Source organism: Saccopteryx bilineata, chromosome 5 (genome assembly GCF_036850765.1).
Source record: "Saccopteryx bilineata isolate mSacBil1 chromosome 5, mSacBil1_pri_phased_curated, whole genome shotgun sequence".
In the NCBI taxonomy this organism is placed as follows: Eukaryota; Metazoa; Chordata; class Mammalia; order Chiroptera; family Emballonuridae; genus Saccopteryx; species Saccopteryx bilineata.
Window position 1 is genome coordinate 30,069,318 of NC_089494.1, and position 27,255 is coordinate 30,096,572.

The 27,255-nt window shown below is 41.3% G+C and overlaps 1 protein-coding gene across 2 annotated transcripts in view; it reads right to left on the reverse strand.

Moving 5' to 3' along the window:
* The window catches only part of PARD3B (par-3 family cell polarity regulator beta), a 1,080,223-nt gene that overhangs the window by 415,511 nt on the left and 637,457 nt on the right, over positions 1 to 27,255 (reverse strand). For both annotated transcript variants that reach the window (XM_066278755.1, XM_066278754.1), the window contains exons 12-14: positions 18,477 to 18,647; positions 13,535 to 13,664; positions 5,198 to 5,297 (exon numbers count right to left, since the gene is read on the reverse strand). In XM_066278755.1, coding sequence (XP_066134852.1) covers positions 5,198 to 5,297; positions 13,535 to 13,664; positions 18,477 to 18,647 — 401 coding nt within the window. The remainder of the gene's footprint in view (positions 1 to 5,197; positions 5,298 to 13,534; positions 13,665 to 18,476; positions 18,648 to 27,255) is intronic.

Below are 27,255 nucleotides of genomic sequence, written 5' to 3' on the forward strand. Positions count from 1 at the left end.
TGCCCACCCTATGTATGCATCTGTTCATATATACCTTAATATGTCCATTAAGTTATTCATGTGATATATACATCTGTTACCATTGTTTTAAGTGTGACCAAGTGTACCACTTTGAAAACCTTTAATAGAAGTATCCTCCTTGCAATGGTACAAATGTATATAAGGCAAAAATAAGCTGATATTAGATTGGCAGATATTTAAGGAGGGAAGTAAGTGTAATCTGAGGCCCTGTGGGATTAAAGCCAATGTGAGCAGACAGTGCACTTAAACAGTGAGTGCAGTGTTGAGTTAGTTAATGTGAAAATATTTTAGACACGTAAGTTAGACTAGCAAAACAGTTTGCAATTTTCCGCTACACATTAAAAGTTCTTCGAGTGGAGAGTGACACAATGATTAACTTTAAAATATGACACATTTTCACTCTGAAGGGAGTTAGCACGTGCTCATGGCTGCTGAGCGGGCCGCAGTGGGCGCTATGGGAGGCGGGACGCTGACGGCAGGCCAGAGACACGTCTCAGATAAAGGCTGGGTTTCGGCATGAACAGCCAGGGAATCTATCAAATAGAAATGATACTCAGTGTCAAATTAAGCGGCCTAATGAATAAATAAGGGTAGCATGAAACACATGTCAGTGTCCTGACTGCGGTGACAAATCAGGAATGGGAAAGACATGTAAGACCCAGCCATGGATGTTCAAGAACTGTCGGAAATAAAGGCAGGGGAAGAAGATTGTGAGGGGCGTGCCAAAAAAATTATGTCAGAAGGCTTGGGTGTCCCTGAATCGGCTTCAACTATTGGCTACTATGAGTGAAAGCAGATGCAGGTTGTATGTGGGAGGGGGGGCAGAGAAATGAGATCGAGCCAAGATAGAGGGAAATATGAACATGTAGTGAATAACCAAATATTGCCGAAACTGTTAATAAACTCAATAATATTCTGCCTGAGGTTAATTGAGCTTAAACTGTTCCTGAGTAAAAAATATATTTCCTTTATATTTATTTACTTTTTTATTTATACATGCATATTCTAAACATCTGTCTAATAATCATTGGCACAGTAGTACAAATAAGTTCAGTACATTCCTGATCTCATCTTGGGTCAGAGAACAGGCATCAAGTTTGATCAAGTTTGTTTTATACTCCTCACGCTTTTGCAGTTTTCTGCTCCCTATGACCAGCTCCATCCCTAAAGCACCACCTTCCCTTTTAGAGGTCTTTTAACTTTGTACTTATTTGTTTATTTGGACAGACAGGACAGCCTCCCAGCCTCATTCGCTCAGCCATCCTGAATCCCTTTCGATCCTTTCTCCACGCCAAGTTTCACATCGCCACATCGCACCACTGCTGGTCACCTAGGCAACACAGCAGCTTGCAGGATGGTGCAGGTCACGATATCCCAGGACGGAGACAGCTTCAAGGCTTTTGATTTGTTCCTTTCACCTCAAAAATATCTTCGGCTCCGCTTCTTCCTCTTCAGCCTTGCCGCTTCTCCCTTCATTTAAGCCCTTCTCTTCTCTTGCCAGTCCCCGACTGCTGTCCTGATCTACGGCTTCTCCCACACACTCATCCCCCATAACTGAACTCACTCGACTTGATAACATCATCTAGGCTGGAAGCCCTTCAATGCTTCTGCACTGAGCCTGGAGGAGCACGGTGCCCCCGAAGCATGACAGACTACGCCCTTCCCATTGATTCTTCCTGCAGACCCCGTATGCCTCAGCCACACTGAACGCACTCCGCACCTCCTTCTCCCGTCACTCGGTTTCCCTAACCTAAACCGCCCTTCCCACTACTTCTCTGCCTAGTTCAGTTCCTTTCTATTCTCCAAGGAACCATGTCAACATGACTTTTCCTATAAACCAGGGGTCCCCAAACTTTTTACACAGGGGGCCAGTTCACCGTCCCTCAGACCATTGGAGGGCTGCCACATACAGTGCTCCTCTCACTGACCACCAATGAAAGAGGTGCCCCTTTTGGAAGTGTGGTGGGGGCCGGATAAGTGGCCTCAGGGGGCCGCATGCGGCCCGCAGGCCATAGTTTGGGGATGCCTGCTATAAACCCTTCCTTGGTACCCCAGGCAGAGTTAGTGACCTGCTGCTCTGGGCTCCATAAGCATGTTGTAGCTAACGCTCAGCACGCTGGTTCCTAAGTACCTGTGTCTGTCTCTTCAAGAGGAAACTTCATTCCTTATGGGGCAGGGAGGCTTTCCAATCTGAGGACCTTCCCCATAACTACTTCTGAATGGAAGAGTGAGAAAATTAATGACTTCATGATCTAATAATACTGTGGAGAAGAAAAAACAGTAAGGTCTAAGAAAATGACAATTTTGATCGAAAGGAGATTAGTGTGGATGGCTAAGAGAACAGTTCTAGCAAAGTTGCACGTACAGAAGCCTAAACAACAGGGGGTGAGGGAGGAAAAGGGAAAAAGAAAATGGAAGTTACTGTTTCAAATCAAGTAATGAAGATTTACAGCAGTAAGGGCCAACAGAAGCTATTTTTCAAGATCATGGGAAAAAGCTTTACTGAAAAGAGCAAGGAAAAAAAAATCTGTGGAGACAGAGAAGCAGCCAAAAAGGCAGTTGCTAATTCTCCATAATTCTATCTCTGTGACATCTCTGAACTCTCTCCTGAAGGCTTTTCATCTTGTTAGCATAGACAGCTAGCGAGGTATTAACAAAAGAGACGGGAGAAAACTGGCTGAGCCTGATTAAGTGGAAAACTACAGTTTCACAGTGACTCCATGGAATAGCCGCCATCACTGGTCCAAATGGATTAACATCTGAGTGGGCAGGAAAGACCTGCTTTCCAATCACCACAGGGACCGACCAGCACCCTATCCTGGATTAGCGGGTTTAGGAGGGGAGGGAGAAACGTTAAGGGGAGGTCCTTTCACTGGGTGCGTGTGTAGTGGGAGCCAAAATGGCGACCATAGAGGGGAGGAGACAAACCTGGGGGAAAGGTCCAATAGGATAAGTGCATGGGACCCCAGAAGATCCAGGAAAGAGATTGGCTAGTTTGAAAGAAAGCTTACCTCTCCCCAAACACAAGGAAATATGAGGAGACTTAACAAAGGCTCGGAATCACAGGTACCGATTTACAGGCCAGACTGGATGGGAACAGAGGCTAAGCTAGGTTACTAGAGCCTCGGAGGCTGGAGTAATGGCGCAGCAGCTCTGGGCTCTGCCCTCCTCCTGGGCTTGGTGGGGATACATGCTGACCTAGGAAGCTAGACTCCTTCAGTGATTGGAGCTAAAGCGCCCGGCTGTGGAAAAGGCATGGGCGGAATGTCTCTGGGAGCAGTGAATGCGATCTGCCAGCTGAGTGCCGCCCATCATGGAGGGAGGCAGCCCTTTCATGGGCACTCTAATAAATCTCGCTACCACTAATTAAATTCCTTCTTCACGACTGTCCCTGAGATTCCTTCCTTGCATCACCACAAGAACCTACTGCCAGACTGTGCTGTGGGCAGACACGCCTTGGTCCTGGCCTTTCTCCAGTAACAGTCTGAAAGCTTCTCCCTATCCCCCACACCCCCCAGGGGAGGTACTCAGTACTTTCACTGTAATTGCCTCAGAAGGTATCCACATAGCTTGTGTTTCTGATGAATATGAACCCTTCTCCATTTACCTAATCCATGTTACACACAACTGAAATCTGGTTCATATCATACTCCTGTCTGATGAAACCCTTCAGTAAGATTTTACTATCTAACGAACAAAATCTGGGCCCCTTACCCTTGCCCTCTGGGTTTTATCCTCTGGCCAATCAGATATGAAATAAGTTACACAAATCAACTAACTTTCCTGCCTCCATGTTGTCCCATTTACCCTTCCTTCTCCCTGAATTGCCCTTTCTTTCTGGACTCTTCTCATGTCCATGTACCACTCAATATGTTAACATTCAGCTCAAAGGCCACTTCTTCCCATGATATTTTCTCTGCTTCTCTATGGGGAAGCATTCCTCTGTACATTAGAGGTCCAGAGCATTTTATCTATACCTTCTGGTAAATACACTTTGGACCTTGTGTCCTACTTGTCACTTTTACCTACTAGCCTACCACCTTCTTGAACGTAAGGTTTACATCTGATTCCTTTGCATTATCCCAAGAGTTTTGCACATAAACACAGGATAAACACCAAAGTAGAATAAATAAAATTACTGTTTAACTGGAATTTAATGCCACCAGTCTGTCATTTTTAATTCAGGATTGAGGCAGGCAATGGAAATGAATAAACAAAATTAAGTATGGCCAGATATTCCTTCAAGAAACCCCCAGAGGTACTGATCCAGAACATTACGGAAATTATCAATCTAGTGTGTGAAATTGTCTTTGAGTAAGATAGCTGACTTCAAGAATGTAGGAATCAGAGATAACTAAATATAGGTAAGCTTCCAGCTAATAAAAGTTAGCTATATTCTTGTTGTGTTGCTTTATTTTTAGTAGATTGTAATAAAAAAAGTATAATAAGAATAACATCAGCATTGCTGCAAGAAAAATGAAAAAAAATTCACAGGATTATCATGGGACACAGAATGGAATAAAATACACAGTTTTTAACAGCCATAATAAATACAGAAAATAGCAGAGGGGCAATTTAATGATTTTTAAAACTCATCAGAAGAACAAAATCTATGAATTCCACTAGTCAAATGGTGTGTATGCTTAGTAAATCTTTCTCATGCTTGTGTGAGTCTAAAAAATATTGATTTTTTTTGGTTTCTATTACAAAATGGATATAATATTGGGCACTCTTTTCAATATTTTAGATTATATATGGTATTGCTTTAATTTTTAGATTCCATTAATGTTCTTGAAACAGGTATTTTTAAAATACCTTTAGGGTTTGCCAACTACAAATGAAGGAAAAAAAAAAAGAACTAAGCTTTATATCTTCTCAGTTTTGTTTTACATCTTCCCATATAACGTTTCTTTGAGTTCTACTGTTCTAGTTTTTAACTTGGCAAAAGAAAATTCAACAATTTTCCTAAATATTTTATAATGTAGAATGTATCTTAACAAATGCCAGGAAGCAAGAGATGAACAATTGTAACTATCAGCTATGAGACGCTTTCACTGGAAAGGAATTATAGACACAATTTTCCATTCTGGAAAAAAACAGAGTTAAAATAATGTTGCTGGGTTTTCCCAGAAAAACGATAACAAGGGACATTTACGGTATATCATTTTATTGATACCTGTGGCTGTAATCTTCAAGGCCCAAGTCCAGAACAGGATGTGGTGGCGGAGAAGGTGGTACTTCGCTCTCCGCCCATCCGTCATTGGGAAGCAATGGCTCTATAAACAAAGAACAAATGAGCTGTAGTAAACTGGAGGCAGAATTGTTCAGTGCCTGGTTTTGATTCACTCCAACTCTCAGACACAGTTTTCACCAACACATAAACCAGTCTTGACATAAACAAGTCCTCATATAGAATGGAAGGGTTTGTATGAGAGCTCAACCGCCTGTACAAGGAAATCTAAGCCTGCTAATATGTTTCCATGCTGGTGACCGGCTGGCGACAACTGCTGGCAAGCTCATGCATCTTGACTACCTTTTCCAGCTTAGGAAAGGTGGACACACATTCATGACCTGTGATTTGTGGAAGATTAACAAAGCTATTTCTGTCATGACAATAGTCTTGTAAACAAGACTCTATAACGAATGCACTGGATTATATGGTGATTTAAGCATTTGCCTTAGTGACAAAAAGCACTTTAAAAAATCATGAGATACAGTATATCTACTTACCACTATACACAGCACAATAGAGGGAAAAATACTCTTTCTGCATCTGTTTCAAGATGTAAACTCCTGGGGTTGGGGCCTTGGGAACAGAAGTCTGGGGTCTGAGTATTGGTTTTCCCACCCACAAAAATGTATACTTTTCAGCCTATTATATATATATATATATGATATATTAATATAATATATATATATTTAGGATATATAAATATATGTATATATTTAGGATATATAAATATAATAATATTCAGGATACATGTCTATTTATATATATATATAAATCCTGAATATTATTACAACTAATAACAAGGTTTGTTGAGATCTTATTTGTGTGTGTGCCAGTGTGCTAAGCATTCTGGATACTATGTAATTTAATGCCCATCTTTAACAACAATATTAAATAATGTATAGAAAGTACTAGAGAGCACCCTGGTTAAGAGTATAGTTTGCAGATCAAGACTGCATGTTTTCAATCCTGCCTCCTAATGCTGTTTAAACATGGGCAAACTGTCTGACTTCTGTAACTCTTGGTTTTTAAATCTATAAAGTGGGGATAAGAATACCTTTTTGGAGGAGTATAAAGATTATATAAGATGATGCATATTCAAGTTGTGATTTATAAATACAAAGTGTAAATAAGTAAATAAAAGATTATTATTCTATTCATCATGAACTCTATTTTGTAGCTATTACAGCCAGATAGTTGGTAAATAGTGGACCTTATTTGTTCCTGATTTCTAGAAAAAGAAAATAGTTTCTCTGTCCTTGAAAATGCTGCTGGTAACAGAATCTGCTTTGACTTGTCCCCATGCCAGGCTTGATAGTTATTTTATGTGTCAACTTGTCTAGGTCATGTCGTACCTAGATATTTGGTCATGCATTACTCGGGGAGATTGTTTTTGGATGAGATTAGCATTTAATTCAATGGACAGAATAAAGCAGATTGCTCTCCCTAATGTGGGTGGGCTTCATCCAATCAGTTGAAGGCTTGAACAGAAAAAAATGCTAACACTTTTCTGAGTAGAAGAGAATTCTTCTTCCTTGACTTCCCTCAAACTGGGACATCAGCTTTTTCCTGCCCTTGGACTCAAACAGAAACATCAGCTCTTTCTGGGTCTTGAGACTGCTGGTCTTTAGATTGAGAGTATAACATTGGCTCCTCTGAGTCTCCAACTTGACACATCACTCTGAAGATCTTGAGACTTGCCTGCCTCTATAAATCAGAGAGCCCATGCCTTGCAATACATTTCTCTCTCTCTCTCTCCCTCTCTCTCTGAAACACCAGGTAAGAACTTGCTCCAAGCTCTGCCCCAGGGAACAGTATAAAATGAAGGTGGTTCTCTAGCAGTGCTGACATGTTCTTGGGAATAAAGCGTGAGCAGGAATGTGCTAAGTAAGATGACCAGGGTATAGAAGCATGATGAGCACAGGCAGCCAGCACTGCCCTCTGCACTGCCCTCCTCTCCCAGTGAAGCAGTGAGTTGGTAATATGGCAGCTATCAGAGAAACAGAGCAGAAGGACTACAATGTAAATTGAGGACCAGGGACATAGTGGGACATCTTTCCTGCTAGTTCTAATCTTGCTACCCTCAAATTCTCAGTACATTTTCCACACTGGTGGTAATAACACCTGTGACCATGTAACTTGTGGGCTCAGAAACATTTTTGTACACAACTGCCCACAGAATAAAGGTCTGTGTCCCTGGCAGCCAGTTTTGCCTTCATTACACATTAGCCACTAAGAGGACTCACTATTCCCCAACCACAAGCCTGGGCTTTCCTGCTTCAGTGTCTTTGCTTATAGAATTGTAAAACCCATCAATCCATCAAAGTCCCATCCTTCTCTCAATGTCCATCTCAAATATCCCCTTCTCTATGAAATTTTCATTGTTGCTCTGAGATCTGTCAATACATTTATAGCAGTGGCAGAGAATACTGGTGCTCACTATGTCTGCATTCTTCCTTACTTCCTGGGCACACACCTAGACCTGAGACCCCATTTCCTCGCCCTCTTGTTACCTAGACTAAATCTTACCAATAGACTGCGAGTTACTATGGTGAGTGTCATTCTCAGTCTTTGTGGATAGGAAAGAGTGCACCTGCTCCACCTGCTCCCCCTTTACCATCTGTCAGCGACAAGCACAGGTGGCCCAGCTACCAAAGGAAGGAGCCCAAGTTCCTCAATGTCGGCGTGGAGCACATCCCCCTTCCTCCTCCTACCCAGCCTCCTGGAGCTAGCTCTGATATGAGTAAACAAAACAGAAACAGACTCACAGATATAAACAGCAGATTACTGTTGTCAGAAGGGAGGGGTATAGAGACTGGGTGAAAAAAGTGATGGGATTGAGAGGTACAGATTGGTAGCTAGAGAGTCGTCATAGAATGTAAATTTAGTACAGCAAAGGAAATAGTCAATAATACTGTAATAACTATGTATGGTGCCAGGTGGGTAGTGGAAATATTGAGAGGAACACTTTGTTAAGTATATGATTGTCTATCTAATCACTATGCTGTACACCTGAAACTAATACAAAATAATATTAAACATAAATTGTAATTTAAAAAAATTCAAAAGAACTATAGTTTCATTGTTTTAATCAATTGACATTTGGGTGTATCTATTAATATTATGGAATACAACTCCTGCATAACATTTATCACATGCTGCTTCTGCAAACAGCAATCTTTTGGTCTATTATCTTTTTTATCTATGTTTATTTCTCTTTCTCCTCTTCTACCTCTTCTTCAGCATCTTCTCTACCTACTTCCAGCTTCATTACAATCATTATCTTTAACTTTTATTTCATTCACATAAACAATATTTGTTTTTAAGGTAGAGATAGAAACAGAAGGCAAACACGTTCTTTGTTGATTCATCCTTGTTCTAATCTTGCTACCCTCAAATTCATTTTTGAATAACATAATCAGATGCTATAATGAATATCTCTTTTTCTTTTGGTCCAAATACCTTTGTTAAGCCCTGTATCAGTGTGAAAATCTGAAATTCTTATATTTTATAAATGATATTTCTCAATTTTATTGAGCATAAGTGTTATGCCTGTGAATGTTGACAATGCACCCTATAGATACTACTCCATTGATGACCACATGACCCTTATTTTTATCAACATCTTCAATTATTACTTATTTTATAGACTGTCCTGCCAGAGTAGAATCAGAAAAAAAAATAGGTAAAAGGCATTGTGACTTTAGACAAGGACTCAGGAAGCTATTGACCTGGTTGAAAACTGGTCTACCATCTGGTCTTGTACCTAACATTGTGGCGAACACAGTCATGCCCATTCATTTGTATACTGTCTATGGCTGCTTTTGTACTACACTGGCAGAGTTAAGAAGTGGAAACAGAGGTTCTATGGCCAATAAAGCCTCAAATATTTACTGTCCGGTTCTTCATAGGCAACATTTGCCGACCCCTGCTGTAGACTGCTCTTGAGGACACGAACAGCACTGTATTCATCTTTGCATCCTTGATTGTGTACTCTGCACAATGGAGATATCCAACAAACACTAGGAAAATTAAAAAGTTTGATTCAATTTCTGATCACCATTGTAGAGGCAGTGCCTTACATGCTATGGAAGGATGGAAACATGCAGGTCCCCAGGAGGAGGCACATTAGGAATAATTACACTATTATGTGTTTCCTCCAAGGACACCAGGGAACACGAATTCCATGGGACAGGACATAGGACCAAATGTGTGATTTGGAGTAGGGATGAAAGGCTAACAGTAGACCTCAGTGGGCAATTCTGCGCAGGCTGGCAGACACAGGTGACTGAGGCAGGGGCTGGGGTGCATTTGAGCTGAAATGGGGGGGGGGAGTAAGAGCAGGGCACAAAAGGAGAGATGAGAGCCATGAAAGGAGAGTAACAGACCAGAAGCAGACTTCACTTAGGTTGTTACTTGGCCTGAGGTGAGATCTGCCCACAAGATTCTTCAGAAAACACAGTGTTGGTGGACTTCATTACCATTCAAATGCTTAATAGGATTTTACAGTAACCCCCTGGGACACAACCTCCATCCTTATTTCCATCTTGGACCACCACACTTTTTCCACGGCAGGCATTGCTAGCAATTCTCCAACACAAATGTGAATTTTATGGTGTTACAATTTCTACAAATGTTAGTTCTAAAAATGCCTTTTCTGTTTAACAGCTTGACAGGAATATGTAGGTATAAAAAAATAACTGTGGAACTGTGGGTGGTATCTACTATTATTACAAAAATAGATGGAACACAGCATATCAACATTGGATTTTTAAATATACAAAGGAAAAGAAAAAGGGAAGAAAAAAAAGTTAATGTTTTGGCTGTAACAGTTCCTTCTCCTCACTAGACATTACATTTTGTCAAAGCAATCATGTTCTTCTAAGAGCGTCTTAAAAAAGTTGGTTTTGGTGAGTCAACCTCCACTCAGGCTTTGACCTACTGCCTCCTTCCCTACATTTGAAATTCAGGAACTCTCAATGGTTCTCAAAATCTAAAATGTTATTAATATTTCAAAGAGGTGATGGTCATGATATTCCTCTATAGCATCATGCATATATATTCTGTTATATATATGTATATGTGTGTGTGTGTGTGTGTGTGTATTGTCTGTAAGTCAATAGCATACATAAAAAGTAAGATAATTTAATCTACTGGCCTCTTACAATTAAAATTTAATGAGTCTGTGCTTTGATAGGCCTAATTTTTATAACATAGTATATCACAGATCCATAAGGGAATAATATACAATAAAATAGATGTTCTCTGATTTGTTTTTATTATTATTAAGTGAGAGGTGGGGAGGCATGGAGGCAGAGAGACAGACTCCCGCATGCACTCTGACTGGGATCCACCCAGCAAGCCCACTAGGGGGTGATGCTCTGCCCATCAGGAGCCGCTGTTCCATTGCTCTGAACTGAGCCATGTCAGCGCCCCAGGAGAGGCCATGGAGCCATTCTCAGTGCCTGGGGCAAAAGTGCTCGAACCATTTGAGCCATGGCTATAGGAGAGGAGGGGAGAGAGAGAAGGAGATAGAGAAGGGGGAGAGATGGAGAAGCAGATGGTTGTTTCTCCATCTGCCCTGACAGGGAATCAAACCCAGGACTTCCACACGCTGGGCTGACGTTTTACCACTGAACCAGTTGGTCAGGGGCAATGTTTTCTGATTTTTTTTTTTTTTTGTATTTTTCTGAAGCTGGAAACGGGGAGGCAGTCAGACAGACTCCCGCATGCGCCCGACCAGGATCCACCCGGCACGCCCACCAGGGGGCGATGCTCTGCCCACCGGGGGCGATGCTCTGCCCATCTGGGGCATTGCTAGGTTGCAACCAGAGCCATTCTAGCGCCTGAGGCAGAGGCCACAGAGCCATCCTCAGCGCCTGGGCCAACTTTGCTCCAATGGAGCCTTGGCTGAAGGAGGGGAAGAGAGAGACAGAGAGGAAGGAGAGGAGGAGGGGTGGAGAAGCCGATGAGCGCTTCTCCTGTGTGCCCTGACCGAGAATTGAACCCGGGACTCCTGCACGCCAAGCCAACGCTCTACCACTGAGCCAACCAGCCAGGGCCTGTTCTCTGATTTTTAAGGAATAATGTTTAATGAGTCACTTCTTGAAAGAACTGGATTTTTTATGTTTCCCTTAGAAAATTGGGGTCGGGGGAGGGAGTGTAGTAGGAGCCTTGGTAGACAGTTGATCTGCATAGGTTTTTCATGGGTATAATCACTGTTCTATCTGGATCTATATCTCAGGAGGAAGAGAACAGACAGACCCTCCGAGTGGCTGTCCATGGCTACTCGTGTCTCAAGATTTCAGCTCTTCAGTGGAAATATCATACAAACTCTGAACATTCTATCAATGTTCCAAAGTGCCGTTATATTCTGTTTTAGCACATGTTTTGAGTGGACTTTATTATTTAAAAACTTCTTTCTGGGTGCAGTTCTGTGGTGTCATTATTTTAGCCTTTGTTATGCTTCCTAGATATTAATCAATTTCCTTAAATATTTCAATGTCCTCTAAAAATATACCATGTAATTATCACTTTAGCATCAATATTTTATAGGTACTGAAAATGAAACAAGACAGGGGGTAGTGTGCCCAATGTTCCTGTGGATGTCATTGGTATAATTAGGAATCAAATCCTAAACTGGAACTGTCACTGAACATTTTGCTTGAGAATTAAACGGCAATCAAGTTATAGTCAGGCCAGATATTTTAATATGGGCGTGGTAGGGGAAGGCTATCTTAGTCTGCGGAAAACTTGCTGTTCCTTCCCCAGATTCTCCTGCTGTTGGGATTGAAGGTCTCAGAAGGAGATCTAGCTTTGTCAAGAAAAATGTTAATTTTTAAGAAGAGACATGCTGAGTATTTCTTCATCTGATACAAAGTGAACTCGGCTTCTAATGGACATTTTTAGCATCAGGTAAAAGGATTTTTAACAGTTTGAAGGAACCAGTGTAAGACAGGGCCCATGCTGTGGAGTAAGGCACAAAAACATCTGCAGGGAATAAACTTGAGTCAGAGAGATAGGAGTTGAATCCAGGCTCTGCATGGATCAAGTATGTGGTCTTGGATTAATTATGTACTCTCCCCAACTTTCTATTTATTCATCTGTAAAATGAGGATAATAATATTACCCACTATGAGTGTGCATGTCAATTGCTTAACACAGTATCTAACAGACAGTAAATACTTAATAAATGGTCACAGCTGTTGCTACTGCTGTCACTAAAATTCAGAGGAAAATATAGCGTTTCTATGAAACAATTTAATCTAGAGAAACCTCAGTAATCTCAGAGTTCCCACATAGTTAACTTCTAGTAACATTGTAAGTATAAATAAGGGACTAATTACGTAGACTTAATAGACTCCTATGCGACTGCTGAATGTGACGCTGGAGAATATTCAATGACATAGTAAGGTGGTCAATATGTGTTATTAACTTAAAAATATGCTAAACATTATATATGTATATTTTACTTTATATATATATATATATATGCATAAAAGAATGACCTGAAATATATATATGTGTGTGTGTGTATATAAATGTTACTGATTAATATATTTGATAGAAGTATGAGTAACATTAAATTTTCTTTTGATTGCTTACCTCTAAGTTTTTTATAATGAATATATATTGCTTTTACAATATAAAAAGTAAAGTTGATACAGAAAGGGAATTTAGGGAAATAATTTTCTTTGTGACCAAAAGAATAATTTTTGAAAAATAAAGAAGCAAATCCAAGTGTTTCCCATCTAGAGCTCTGCTTGAAACCTGAGCTCCAGCAGATAACAAGGGAAGGCCAGTGTAGTGAGACCACAGCGGAACATTCCGGCAGTCCGCAGTGGTCTCGGGTCTCGGTGTTTACCACACTCATCTTACCATCAGCATACATCTCTGAGGCATGTTATGACCATCTAATGATTTAATACTAGCCCACACATTTTTTAAAGGTTAGTAATGTAGACTTCTTAACTTCCAATATTAAAAAAAAAAAAAAAGGGAACAGTTGCCATTTCGCTTCTCCAGGCATGGTTTTGTTTTGTACATAACCCTCCCTGTTTGGGGCATCAGCACAGAAACTGTCGCTTCAACTGGAAGCGCTGCCAGGAATCTGCTTCCCAACTTCTGAGTCAGCTCTCCCACCCGTCTCTGTGTGCACGGCTCTGAGCAACCGAGACTGCACCTGGTTTCACTCCCCTGTGCTTCTTTTCTTTCTTTTTAAAAATAAAATGCACTCCTGTTTTCCCGCATGGTGTGAGCGGGTGAAAATGCGTGGCGCCTTACCTCTCTGTCTGTCGTGGGGGCTGTAAGCGGCGCTCGGAGGCAACGCGCCGTTGCCATTCCTCCTGTAGGCGGCTACATTCTGACAGTTCTCAAAGCACGGCTTAGACAACGCCCCACACTCTGCAGGCTCCTGGGGATGAAAATAAAAATTACATTTGCCTTTTTAATATGTCCCAACGTGGTCAATGAAAGTAAAGCAAAAGAATGACCGATTTAGGAATAATCTTTCAAGAGTCTATTGTACCTATATCCTCCATTGTGGAAAATCAAAATGGACCTAACAGTGAAAACATCTTTGAATATGAAATTTGAAAGGAAAATACTGACAATGTGGTGCTAAGGATTAGGAGTGCCGATAGCCAACACAAAAGAGGATTAACTTTATTATTTTTCCCCCACTTACAACTGGCTTCTTTCAATTTTTCTTCCATCTGGGAGTACAGCTTGAGGCGGTGTCAACACAAGACTACAGTTCATGCCAGGCTGTTTCTCTGCCAACCAGCTGGGCCCCTTCCCTATCCCTTGGTGACTCAGTGCACACGCTCTAGGACAAGTCGGAACCCAAGCAGGTTTGTCACTGAAATGCCATGAGTGTGTCCCACTACAGACACTAAGTCTTTTTGGCCAGCAGCTAAAACAACCCACCGTGACAACGCCAGACTGTGTGTGGTTCTCCTGAGCATTCTTCTCCTTTTTGTCCTCCCATACTTCCCCCTCCTATTTTGATTTAGAAATTCTAGCCTGTAAACAAATTCACAGTTTCCTTAAAACTGCTGTTTCCAGAATAACACCCCCCACCCCCAGCCATGGTTCGCAGGTGTGGGAGGGATGATCTGAGGGGCCGGGTATAGAGAGCTATTTGTTTAAGAGGACTGAGCCACAGAGAACTGGGTTGTGTTCTTTCTCATATTCTATGTCTGCCGAACAGATTTTAAGAAGGTCACTTGGAAGCCATCACACGGCTATGCCCTTGACCATTTGTGAGAAGAACAGGCCACAAACAGAAACAAAGATCTGAGTCCCAGAGCTCTTCCTTCGGAGAAAGGCATTTTGGCCCAAACAATGCATTGATTTATACTGTCCTCTTTAGTTACAAAAACACGGTATCCCGCTAGTTAAACAAAATATTTAGAACATTCAATTTATGCATTCTTAATAATTAAATTGTCTTCAGCTGCGGGAGGTCTTTGGCTCTTTGTCAAGGCTCATAACACTTCCCGCACCCAGCGTTTCCACACCCTTGGCCTCTGCATTGCCCGTCAAACCAAGGCTGCTGCTCAGCAAATTATTTTTAGGTTAAAGCTGAAGCCCTGGCAGGCAGGAGAGGCAGGGCTTACCTTAAAAAAGCCTCGTGCTTTGGCCCTGGCCGGTTGGCTCAGTGGTAGAGCATCGGCCTGGTGTGCAGAAGTCCAGGGTTCGATTCCCGGCCAGGGCACACAGGAGAAGCGCCCATCTGCTTCTCCACCCCTCCCCCTCTCCTTCCTCTCTGTGTCTCTCTTCCCCTCCTGCAGCCGAGGCTCCATTGGAGCAAAGATGGCCTGGGCACTGGGGATGGCTCCTTGGCCTCTGCCCCAGGCGCTAGAGTGGCTCTCGTCAAGGCAGAGCATCGCCCCCTGGTGGGCAGAGCATCGCCCCTGGTGGGCGTGCCGGGTGGATCCCGGTCGCGTGCATGCGGGAGTCTGTCTGACTATCTCCCCGTTTCCAGCTTCGGAAAAATACAAAAAAAAAAAAAAAAAAAAAAAAAAAGCCTCGTGCTTTTTTATTATTATTACTTAATTGAATTTACTGGGGTGACATTGGTTAATAAAATGTTATAGGTTTCAAGTGTACAGTTCTGTAATCGTGATCTGCATATTGCTGTGTGTCCCCCACCCCAAGTCAAGTTTCCTTGTAACATCACTTATCCCCCTTCACCCTCTTCTGCCCTCCCCCACCCCTTTTCCCTCTGGTAATTACCATACTGTTGTGGTGCTTTGATTTAACAACAAGAACAAAAAAAAAATTTTTTTCCTGCTTTCCCAGCTCTTTGATAAATGACACAATCGATATCCCAACAACTGATCAGTAACCAGCCTAATTAAAGTATTCAGCCTGTAAAATAGAGCTGTTGTGGAGCACCCCCATTAGTGTCCCAGCCAACAAAAAATATAATGGATTTTTAAACATATTCTGCTTCTACCCAGATGAGTTTTGCAGCAGAAAGAGAAGTGGTTTTGGGAAGGGGGAAAAAAAAAACCCCCACAAAAAAACAGGTCATAACCTATTTTTTTTTAACACCAAGTCTCCAGGCTCAAATAGAATTACAATTGAACCTCAAGCTCATCCTCTGCAAAACATGTTTCTGTTTAAAATGGTTTTGATTCAATCAGGGGCTCATTATGTATTCTTCACGAGGTCCTCATCAAAACTGTTTATGTACCTTGTACATCTGGGTAATGTGGGAAAATACCCCAACAACTATATATTTTGACTTTCTTTAAGTAGCTTCTTCAATTTTTATATCAATATAAGGTTCAAGTAACCATTACGGCATTCTTGCCAAGTCTAAGGGAGCTGCCTGACTGGGGGAGCAGTACAGAGCCCCTTTCCTAGGTTACATGTGCCTCGTGACTGTACCTGGGGCTGGCTACTGCTCCACAGGAGAGTACACCAAAAACCTGGGTGCACGACATGTGCTCTGACATAGTAAGACACAGGTATGGGAGATCAAATAGCTGCAGATTATTTTTTCAATTTAATAAAGATTAGCTGTCTTTGCATGAAAAAGTGTTCTTTAATCTTCATGGGTACCACAGAGAATCTCAATAGCTGAGAGAGTAAAATGCCTGCTTATCCCCCCATGGAAAGCATGTAAATATTAAGAAAACGAAAAATGGCTCTTGTTTAAATGTCCTCATAAAAATTGCTTTTTTGTCCCATTTCTTATTCACAACTGATTCCCCAGGGAACTCTATTAACAAGGCATTTCTGAGGATGGGCAACAAACGGAAAGTTTAGTACTTTTTTCTAATAGTTCAACTGTCAACCCAGCCTAGAGTATAAGGATTAAAATGAAAAAGTCTGAAATATAGGAAAATGAAAAATAATACAATGTCTTAACTAGATGAGCCAAAACACAGAACACTTATCTACTAAGCATTCATATGTTTTAAAGAAATACATAAAATTAAGGAAGACGAGAAGTGGGGGAAAACTAAGTCCTAACAAACATATATATATATATATATTTTTTTAACTTTTGCTATCTGCACAGGTATGGTACTGTATAGCAGTGTCCTCTAGATTTTTGTATTGGTTGAGGTATCTTTTTCCCAAGAAATTTTAAGTGAGATCAAATACACATGCCCAGATAGGTCATCCTTGACATCTGTCCCCAACAACTGGGTCCCACGATGTCTTAAGGCTCCAGAGTAAGAACCAAATTAAACCAGGAAGGAGCCAAGTCTCTCCTGGATGGAAGCAGTAGATAGGAGTTTTTTAAGTACCATACATAAGTAAAATCCATTAAATATTCATGGAAGTCTCTCTGTCACTTAAGCAGACACAAATGTTGAAATCAAGTTGGCTCATTATATATAGTCTCCAGTAATTGGCCAATTTACATTTATTTAACATTTACAAGGTTATGTACGGAGGAGTAAAAAGGTACAGTCACTGCTCTCCAATAGCTGATAATATAACTACGTAAGATGCAGTTTATGTTTACGAGATTCAGCTTACCCTCTCAGATGAAGCAGGTCTCAGATGTAAGCTTTATTCATTCATTCCACAATATTTACTAAATGCTGTGACATGCTGGGCAATGAGGATACATGAAGGGGTGAAATAGATAGAATATCTGTCATCTACAGGTACCCAGAACTCAGCTATGAATGTCTTCATGTTGCCAGAAAATAGCCAACCTGGGATTTTAACTCTAATAATCCAAAACTACCTTTTTCTCTTCTTAACTTGAAAGCCTTTATTTTTTTTAAATTGCACTTTTTATTAAAACTAATATTTCATATTAGTATTCATGTCTAATAGTAGTCTAACTTTGCTTATTATTGTATTATATGATACAAATATGATTTGTCCTAGAAAACGTGATTTGTTGGTGCTTTTCTTAATTCTAAACTACTATGAATGTTTTCTTCTTATATTTTCTTAAAATAAGTTGAATAGCATTTAATAAAATCTCATATATAAGAGAAAAATGTTAATATAATTGGATAATATAACACATAATTGTTTAATATGATAATACAATTGTTTAATATAAATATAATAATATAACTGTAAGCGAAATGTTTAGAAATATAAGCATTCAAGAATATTTTATGCTTGGAACTTCAAGTATAGGTAAAACTATTCCTTACATTAAAACAACCCATAAAGAAAACATAATAAAATATTTCACATAAATTTATTTAATTAAAAACATTTAATAATATGAACCAAGCAGCTTCCCTAACAGATCAAATTTTAAATTACTTAAAACTCAGTTCTATACTATCTATGTGTGCATTACGAGGGAGAATATAGACAGCTCATTGCATTTTAACGGTCTTCCCATAAAGCATTGTACATATACGATTAAGAACTAAGGTATAAACACTGCTGGCGCATCAATCAAAAAGTACATACTTTAACAATTTATTATGTGAATAAAGCCTTATTCATAAAGTCCACAGCTCTAGGAATTTCTGGGAAAAGAACTAGAAAATATGGGCCTGTTACGTTTGATAAATTACTTACTTTATATGCACATTTTTACACCTTCTAGTTATGCCTAAAATATACAACCACCTGTTCACCACATAAATCAGTCAAGAGAACTTCTGGGGCATATTTTTCCAATTTCATAATCAGTAAGAAGGCTCGCTACCATACTAGTGATGGAAGTTTGCATATTCAGGTGGCCGTTTGGGGAATTTGCTGAGGGAAGTGAAGATTTGCTCACCTCCATCGGTCTCTCCGGCCTCCTCAGAATCACCAGTTGGATCATTCCTCGTATGTTTCCTTCCATGGACATCGATCTCCTAAGTGTTTCCATCGCTTCGTGGTTGGACTTTCCCAAGAGAGATTCCCCATTAACTGCAATCAGCTGGTCATTCATCCGCAGACGACCATCCTAGAGCAGTGGAAAGAAAAACAGTTAAACAGAGAAAAGCATGGTGATGACATGCGGCTATTTCAGGGAAGAGTTCAAGTTTAAATATGGAAAAAGAAAGATATTCGGCTATTCTGAATGATTTATTTTCTACAGCAGAAAAAGGTTCTGGAGCTTATCAAATAGTCACAAATATAAACCATAATGAATTGTGTAAAAGTAGTTTTTGGAAATCTTTGAGTTCTGAGATGCAATAATTTAGACATTTATTTGTATAATGCCTCTTACCAAAATCCTTGGCAAGTATGCTCGCCTTGTCTGATTCTGCTGTTCGCTCTGGCAGGGACCATGTTGCTAACCCCAGGAGAGGGGGCTTGGGAACAAAAGGAAGTGGTCATAACACTTAAAACACAGGTTTGTATTTTCAGGAACAGAGAGACATCATGCTTAAATGTCGTGTTCTTGACAGTAGTAATGTATCTTCTGATATCGTTGCTAGTTCTATTGAATAGTGCTGCAAAAAATTCTTATGTAATTTTCTCTAATACAATCAAAAAGTTGCTAGTATAATAGTATGCAAAAGAACACAGAGGTGTGTGGCCCTGGCCGTTTGGCTCAGTGGTGGAGCGTTGGCCTGGCGTGCGGAAGTCCCAGGTTCGATTCCCGGCCAGGGCACACAGGAGAAGCGCCCATCTGCTTCTCCACCCCTCCCCATCTCCTTCCTCTCTGTCTCTCTCTTCCCCTCCCGCAGCCAAGGCTCCATTGGAGCAAAGATGGCCCCGGCGCTGGGGATGGCTCCTTGGCCTCTGCCCCAGGCGCTAGAGTGGCTCTGGTCGCAACAGGGTGACGCCCCAGAGGGGCAGAGCATCGCCCCCTGGTGGGCGTGCCTGGTGGATCCCGGTCGGACGCATGCGGGAGTCTGACTGTCTCTCCCCGTTTCCAGCTTCGGAAAAATGCAAAGAAAAAAAAAAAAAGAACACAGAGGTGTGTGCTGAAGGACCCATTTGCTGTGATGTCTTCTGGCAGAGAAGCTTGAGAAAGGTGACTGACTGTCAAGCTTTTTGCAAGGAAGTCATGACTGATGAGTAAGTAGGGTCGTCAAACTTTTTATAAAAACCGCCCACTTTTGCAGTGCTGGTCAACCTGGTCCTTACCGCCCACTAGTGGGCGGTCCAGCTTTCAGGGTGGGCCAATCACAGCACTGTTTTGTTGCGCGGTAGGGACCAGGTTGACCAGCACTGCAAAAGTGGGCGGTTTTTATAAAAAGTTTGAAGACCCCTGGAACCTCAGCATGTGGGTAAGCAGTCCCCAGGTTACAAACGAGATAGGTTCTGTAGCTCTGAAAATGTTTGAGGATTTACAGGCATAGAAAGGTAAAATAAATACTATGTTAAGACAAACTTCTAAGTTGCATTTCATAGGTACCTGTTCCAGCTTCACACAAATTCAACGTAAGAGCAAACCGACAGAACCTGTCTTGTTCGTAGCCCCGGGACTGCCTGATTCAATCCCAGGCCCCGGTCATCTTCAGCCAGAATCCCTGGCAAATGGGAGTCTATCAGTAGCCAGCCAACAACAAAAGAACTTGAAGGGACCACAGTGTATCTCTCCAACAGGCAGCCTGGGGGAGAAATGCTTACAATGTTGACAGTCAGATTAGAGACAATAATTATGTCTTATACCTGTTTTCCACTAAGAAAGAAATTCCTTGCTATGAGGCACAGAAGCAATGTCTGGGATGTTCTGCTGCTGCTGCTGCTGCTATGGACAAACTTACCAAAGTAACAGTAGGTGTGTATCACAATATACCTTTCTAGAGATTTTTTCCATCAATTATCTTAAGTGATTCTCACAGAACACCTAGAAGTTAAGTAGATTTAATGTTTCTATTTACATTTGACAGATAAGGAAACTGAGGCAGGGAAGTAATGTAACTTGCCCCAAGTCACGAAGGCAAGTCAGAGACAAACGAACCCAAGATCAAGTTTCATGACCCTTGTCTCTTCAGTCTCTCTGCTGGAACTCCCTTCTGACACCTCTCTAGACTACAGTTGAGTTGTGCACCCCTAAAACAGGGAAATGAAAATGTTAAAGAGTGTTTGCAGTTGGAAGTATCTGGGATCCATGTTCAAATTAGCAGAATGAAATGCGAAAGAAAACTACTCCCTTAAGAAAGGAGGAAACCAGACGGACAGTGAACAACAGGACCAACCCCACAGCTCGGGGAGAGAAATCCTGCGGACAGGTTGATATGCTTTGACTAATGCAGTAGCAGCCGGTCCAAGAAAGTTCCCCTGTTGACAGCAGGGAACAAGGTGAGTGCTGAAAGCCGTTCTGGAGAGCTAAGGTCCTCCTGGAGACTCACTGCACATACCACCTGCCAGAGAGGGTGTTGGCCACAGAGGGTGGCGGAGGCCGCCCAAAGCAGCGCATGCTCTCTTGGTGAAGAAATTGAGATGCAAGGCTGGGTGGGATCGATAGAGAGGGTATACAATCTGAGCTGTAAAATGTCTGAGTGGGCTGCCCCGACAGAGTAATGTCCCCTCCCTTCCTCCTGTTTTCCCACTCCACTTAACCTTTACCCTAATTTGGAGCAAATCTGGAAATGAGATTTACAGGAAAGGCCAAACAAGAAAGAAATCCCTTTATTTCAGTTATCTATTTCGAGGGAGGTGCGTGAAGAATAAGATTAATGTTACTGGAAATGGGGGTAAAACAAAAACAACTCTAATGGTTCAGTCCTGTGAAGTGAGACATAACTTGAGAAATTATTCCATGTCGGTGTTTAATGGAAGGAGGACTACTGGGCTGGATCTTGAGAAGGAGGTTAGGAGGGTCACTAAAAATCTTCTTAGGATGACTGGAGACCGGTGTGTGGTTTTTAAAGAGTAGGAAGACGCAGAAGAGTTGGATCAAGATCCGAGCTCTGTTAACAGGAAATGAGGTCTAGTGTTGGATTTGTTGAGGCTTAGTCTTGGCAGTACACCTCATCCTCTATAACACAAAGAAGCAAAATAAAGATGAAACTTTATGAATATCTGTAGAATGAAGGAAATGAAATCTGAGTGAGATCCAACCTGGTAACCTGTGAACCTTCTCTGTGAAGTATGAGACGAGGTTTGCGTGAAGAAACAAGAGATAAGGAGATATAAGATTTTGATTTTTGTAAAATAATCTATTACCAACAGGTATTAAGCATGAGTTTTTATTTTCAGCTACATTCCAACTCTCAAGCATGCAGAACAACACTGAAGTGGAACATGTTTGCTATATCCAAATCCCAAACAAAAAGGCAGGTCAGGTCACCCAGGGCAGTTGGGATTTTTTTTCAGAAGACATTTGCATTCTTCACAAGTATCACTGTAGAGCTGTGGGCATGATAAAATCCACCCACTCTCATTTCCAGGCTTGGCTAGTCTTGCTATTAGTTTGTACTTTTTCTTTATAAGATAAATGATAGGTAATTTCATTAATGGTGATGTCACTAAGCACTATGTTGTCCTAACATTTAAAATATAATCACAGAATTTAGAGCTGGAAGCACCCTTACAGGTCATCTTGTGCAATTTCTCCTGTATACAGATAAATAATGTAATGGCCAAAGAGGATGAGAAATCATTTCTTGACTCCTCTTAGGAGAAGCCACTTAGATAAGAACTTGCTCAGTCAGTTAAGGTCACAGCTGGATCAGAAGAGCCCAAGTCCTGACTTTTCAGCACTAGCTGTTCACTAATCATTCCGGCTTCTGCAGAGATGACCATGACTAGTCCCTAAAGCCGTACTTCAAGGAAAAAAAGACTTTCAGAACCAGCAAGGTTCTGGCCCTGGTGGGTGGCTCAGTGGATAGAGTGTCCACCTGGCATATGGACGTCCTGGGTTCGATTCTCAGTCAGAGCACACAGGAGAAGTGGCCATCTGTTCCTCCTGCCCTTGCCCTTCTCTCCTTCTTTCCCTCCCTCAGCCAGTTGCTCAATTGGTTCAAGTGTGGACCTGGGTGCTGAGGATAGCTCCCTTGGGGTGCATTAACTTCAGGCACTAAAAATAGCTTGGTACTAAAGCCTTGGCTTCAGACGGCATAGCCAGGTTGATCCCGGCATGTCAGGTTGCATGCAGGAATCTGCCTCACTATCACCCCTCCTCTTATATCTAAAAAAAAAAACCCAGCAAGGACAATATGTTACCATATTTCCCCATGTATAAGATGCACCCTTTTCCAAAACATTTGGGGTCTAAAATCTGGCTGTGTCCTATACAATACTTGTAGATGTTTTTACTTGCATTTCTCACTTTTTCACACAGATGGGGAGTTGTATAAATTTTATGATGAATAAAACTTGAGTTTAATAACTTTATGTAAATTTTCTTTTTTTCCCCCAAATTTCAGGCCCCAAAATTAATGTGTGTCTTATACATGGGGAAATACAATACATGCTATCTCCTGGAAGAGGAGATAAATCCTATAAAAAAAAAGCCTATAAATCCTATAAAAAGGCCAGTCAGATGACAAAAGATGCAAATACAGGAGACTGTGCTGGGAGATGGAAGAGCAAAGAATCAAAGGAGAAGAGGGAGTGAGAAAGAAAACCTCTCCACCCATCCAGGTCCAGGTACATCCGCATCAGATCTAGGGTCCATCTACACTGAGGTTGACTCAGCAAAGAAAGAAAACCTCTCCACCCATCCAGGTCCAGGTACATCCGCATCAGATCTAGGGTTCATCTGCAATGAGGCTGACTCAGCAAAGAAAGCAAACCTCTCCACCCATCCAGGTCCAGGTACATCCACATCAGATCTAGGGTCCATCTACAATGAGGCTGACTCAGCAAAGAAAGAAAACCTCTCCACCCATCCAGGTCCAGGTACATCCACATCAGATCTAGGGTCCATCTACAATGAGGCTGACTCAGCAAAGAAAGCAAACCTCTCCACCCATCCAGGTCCAGGTACATCCACATCAGATCTAGGGTCCATCTACAATGAGGCTGACTCAGCAAAGAAAGAAAACCTCTCCACCCATCCAGGTCCAGGTACATCCACATCAGATCTAGGGTCCATCTACACTGAGGTTGACTCAGCAAAGAAAGAAAACCTCTCCACCCATCCAGGTCCAGGTACATCCACATCAGATCTAGGGTCCATCTACACTGAGGTTGACTCAGCAAAGAAAGAAAACCTCTCCACCCATCCAGGTCCAGGTACATACACGTCAGATCTAGGGTCCATCTACAATGAGGTTGACTCAGCAAGGAGCTCATTATTCCTCAGTCATCAAATATCGCTCAAAATTGTGTATATCTACTCTGTTTTGGAATAATTTTGTCAGGAAAAATAGTGTTTTATGTTTATTTTTTCTATTAATATTATCTTCAAGTAAATACTTGAGCACGAAGATGCTAACCCTCATCAACTGAGGTTATTTAAGTGAATTCAACTGTCTAGGATATTCCTCAGTAATCTTAGGATATTTATTTCATTATCATCTGGGCCATGCTTAAATTTGTTTTTTAAAAAAATCTCTTTCTGCTATAGGACTGAATGTTTTTATCCCATACCCCCAGATTTGTATGTTAAAATCTTAGCTTCCAACATGATGTTATTAGGAGGTGGGGCCTTGAGGAGATGATTAGATCATGAGAATGGAGCCCTCGTGAATGGGATGAGTACCTTTAAAAAGGGTCCTAAGAGAGAGATGCCTTGCTCTATCTGCCATGTGGGATTATAGCAAGATGCCCATCTATCAAACTAAATGGGCTCTCACCAGACATCAAATCTGCTGGTGCCTTCCTTGATCTTGGGCTTCAGCCCCCAGAATTGTGAGAAATAAATTCCTGCTGTTTATAAGCCAGCCACTTTACAGTATTTTGTTACAGCAGCCTGAACACACTAAGACACTTTCCTTCCTACAACTACTCTCTTACCTCTGGCAGCCCCATAATGCACTGTATCTACCCTCAAGCTAGGAGGGAGCACAGGAAATTTCCAAAAGAGGAAAAAGAAAGAGGGAGGGGAACAGAGTTAGGATAGGCAGTAACTTGCTCAGGGCACTTTAGGGCAAATAAAAATTAGTATGAGATTTAGGTTTTCTCCATGTCCTGGGATGGCTTCAAATCTCATCAGCCTCACCCAGGTCTAATGCAACAGGAAGCATGGACTAGGAGACGGGATGTTTGAATTCTTCCATCTCCCTTTAACTGAACACCTAATATAGTCTAGTCCTTGTGCCAATATTTTGCAAATGTTCTCTTATTCATTTCTTATGACAACTGTTTGCTATTACTCTTTGCTATTCAAGAGATATAAAAAGGAGGCCCAGAGAAATTAAATGACTTGTTAAAGGGTACAACATGACCAGGTCTACTTGTTTTTGAGTCAGACATGTACTTGTCATGCTATGTTACTTCTAACATCACAGTTCCAGAGATGATTAAAGGGACTATAATTATTAATGATTTTCTAATTTGTGTAGTTATTATGCTAAATTATTTACCTGAATCAGACAATTTAATCTTTACAACAATCCTCTATACTGGGGACTATTGCCCCATTTTATAAACGGATCAGGCCAGTGGAATGCATTATTACAAGTCACATTTCTAAAAGCTGATTTGAACCAGGGCTGACTTTTTCAATGGAGTGGTCCATGTTTTCAACTACTCTGCTAGTCATTCTTGTCCTTTTTGGGCTATTAGATTCCTTTGAGAATCTAATAAAAACTACAGATTCTCACCTGTTAAAAATAAACATTTACACCAAGGTTTCTCCACAGCTGTGCGTTTGGGCCAGGTCATTCTTTGGAGGGGGGCCATCGGGAGGATGTTTCAAGTGCCCACTGAAGCATGATTTCCAGGGGATCCAGTGACCTTGTAGTTCAGGTCCCACTGTAGTCAGTGGTGCCTGGGTAGTACTTCTGCCATGCTTATTGGTGACACTATATGGCTTAATCCACCTCTTTGGGCCAATTTTTTGTGAGACTCCTTTACCTCTACAGTTCTCATGACTGTGAAGGGGAAAGTAAAAAAGCCACGGTAAAGACCCAGCCTCCGCAAAACCTGAGACAAGCATGAGAGAGTGCACTGGCTTCCCCAGGGGTAGCTGGCTGGGGCCCAAAGCCAGTCTGCCTTAGGCCACGGTGTTGAGAGGATTAATCATGACCAGATGTCGGCTCCTGCCTCTGCATGTTTCCAAAGGGGCCCTCGGTAAAGCCTTCTGGGATAGCATCAACGCCAGGGCCCAAACTCCGGAGCCTGACTTCCCACTGCAGAGAAGGACTTCCCTGGAGTGGGCGGGGCATCCAGGCAGGATGGCACCTGACTGAGGGAGGGAACTATCCCAAAAAAATCCTTCTCGAGGTCCTAAAAGCACTCCATGGCAACCTCCGCCTATCGTACTTTAGGGGGGGGGGGGAAGAGGATATCCCAATCTAGAAAAGAACCTTGCATTCCAGACTGAAATCATTTAACTTCATATAAAAACAGTAGCAATGAAAGGAACAAAATAATTCAAGATTTTAAGTACAGGTTTTAAAACAAAGAAGTGGAATAAAGAAAGCTGGTAAGAGTGGAAGCACGTAGATTCTTAGCTTGAAGACTAACTACCTACATTAGCCAATGCTTTACGTTATCTGTTCCATGACAATTTCAACCAGTATGAATGGGGCATTCTTCCCCAATTGGAGATCTACTTTTGGGGGAGAATACATTACATTCTGTGTACACCATGGTGTACACATCATGGTGGCTTGACCCACACCCTTCCTTCTGTCCAAAACGTCCTTTGCATTCCTGCTCACCCGTTGAGTATTTCTTTAGCCTTTATAACAGGCTCAGCAACTGCCATCCACTCACACTTCTCTCCACATTCAGAATTAATTGCTCCGTCACCTCAACACTCATGATACTTTTATATTTGTCTACCATAACCCTGATCATATTAGAGTTGTTTATATAGTTATTACACTACCACTTCCCTAGATTATGGAATGAGTTGTGTTAAGTTTCTGTCTCCAGTCTATTATGTATTGCATAACTCACTGCAGATGTTCAAGAAATACTTGCTAAATTGAGTCACTTGAAAAATATTTCATTCAGGTGCTTTGGGCCTGGTATAAGTTTCAACTGCAATAGACAAATTGTTTAATTTACAAACTGAAGGGTTTGTGAATCCAGGCTGGCTTGGATACATCGGCATATAAACAGCTACAAAAATTTTTAAATTGTATTATCTAATTCCATTATTATCATAAAAGGCTCGCTCCATTTCTAAGTAGCAAACCAGTGCAGTTCCAGCAACATACCATTTACTCAGCACCTGTGGCATATGAGACATTTAAAAAATATATATCTGGAGAGTATATTTTTAGAGCCTCATAATAAACGCAAAACCATTCTGATGTAATGTTTTCAAAATGTATTATAATTTTTTTTTCATTTTGAACACCTCCTGTAAACATGGGACATAAATAAATACATCATAAGTTACAGCCTTTATTATTGTCATTACTGAATCTTACAATTTCCTCAGCTTCAGAAGCAGTGATTTCGAGTCATCACAAATACTCATTGGCCTATGATGCAGTAATAGTGGTCTGTGCTTGTTTTACAGTTTTTCTGTCTCCTGTCATTTTAGTTTT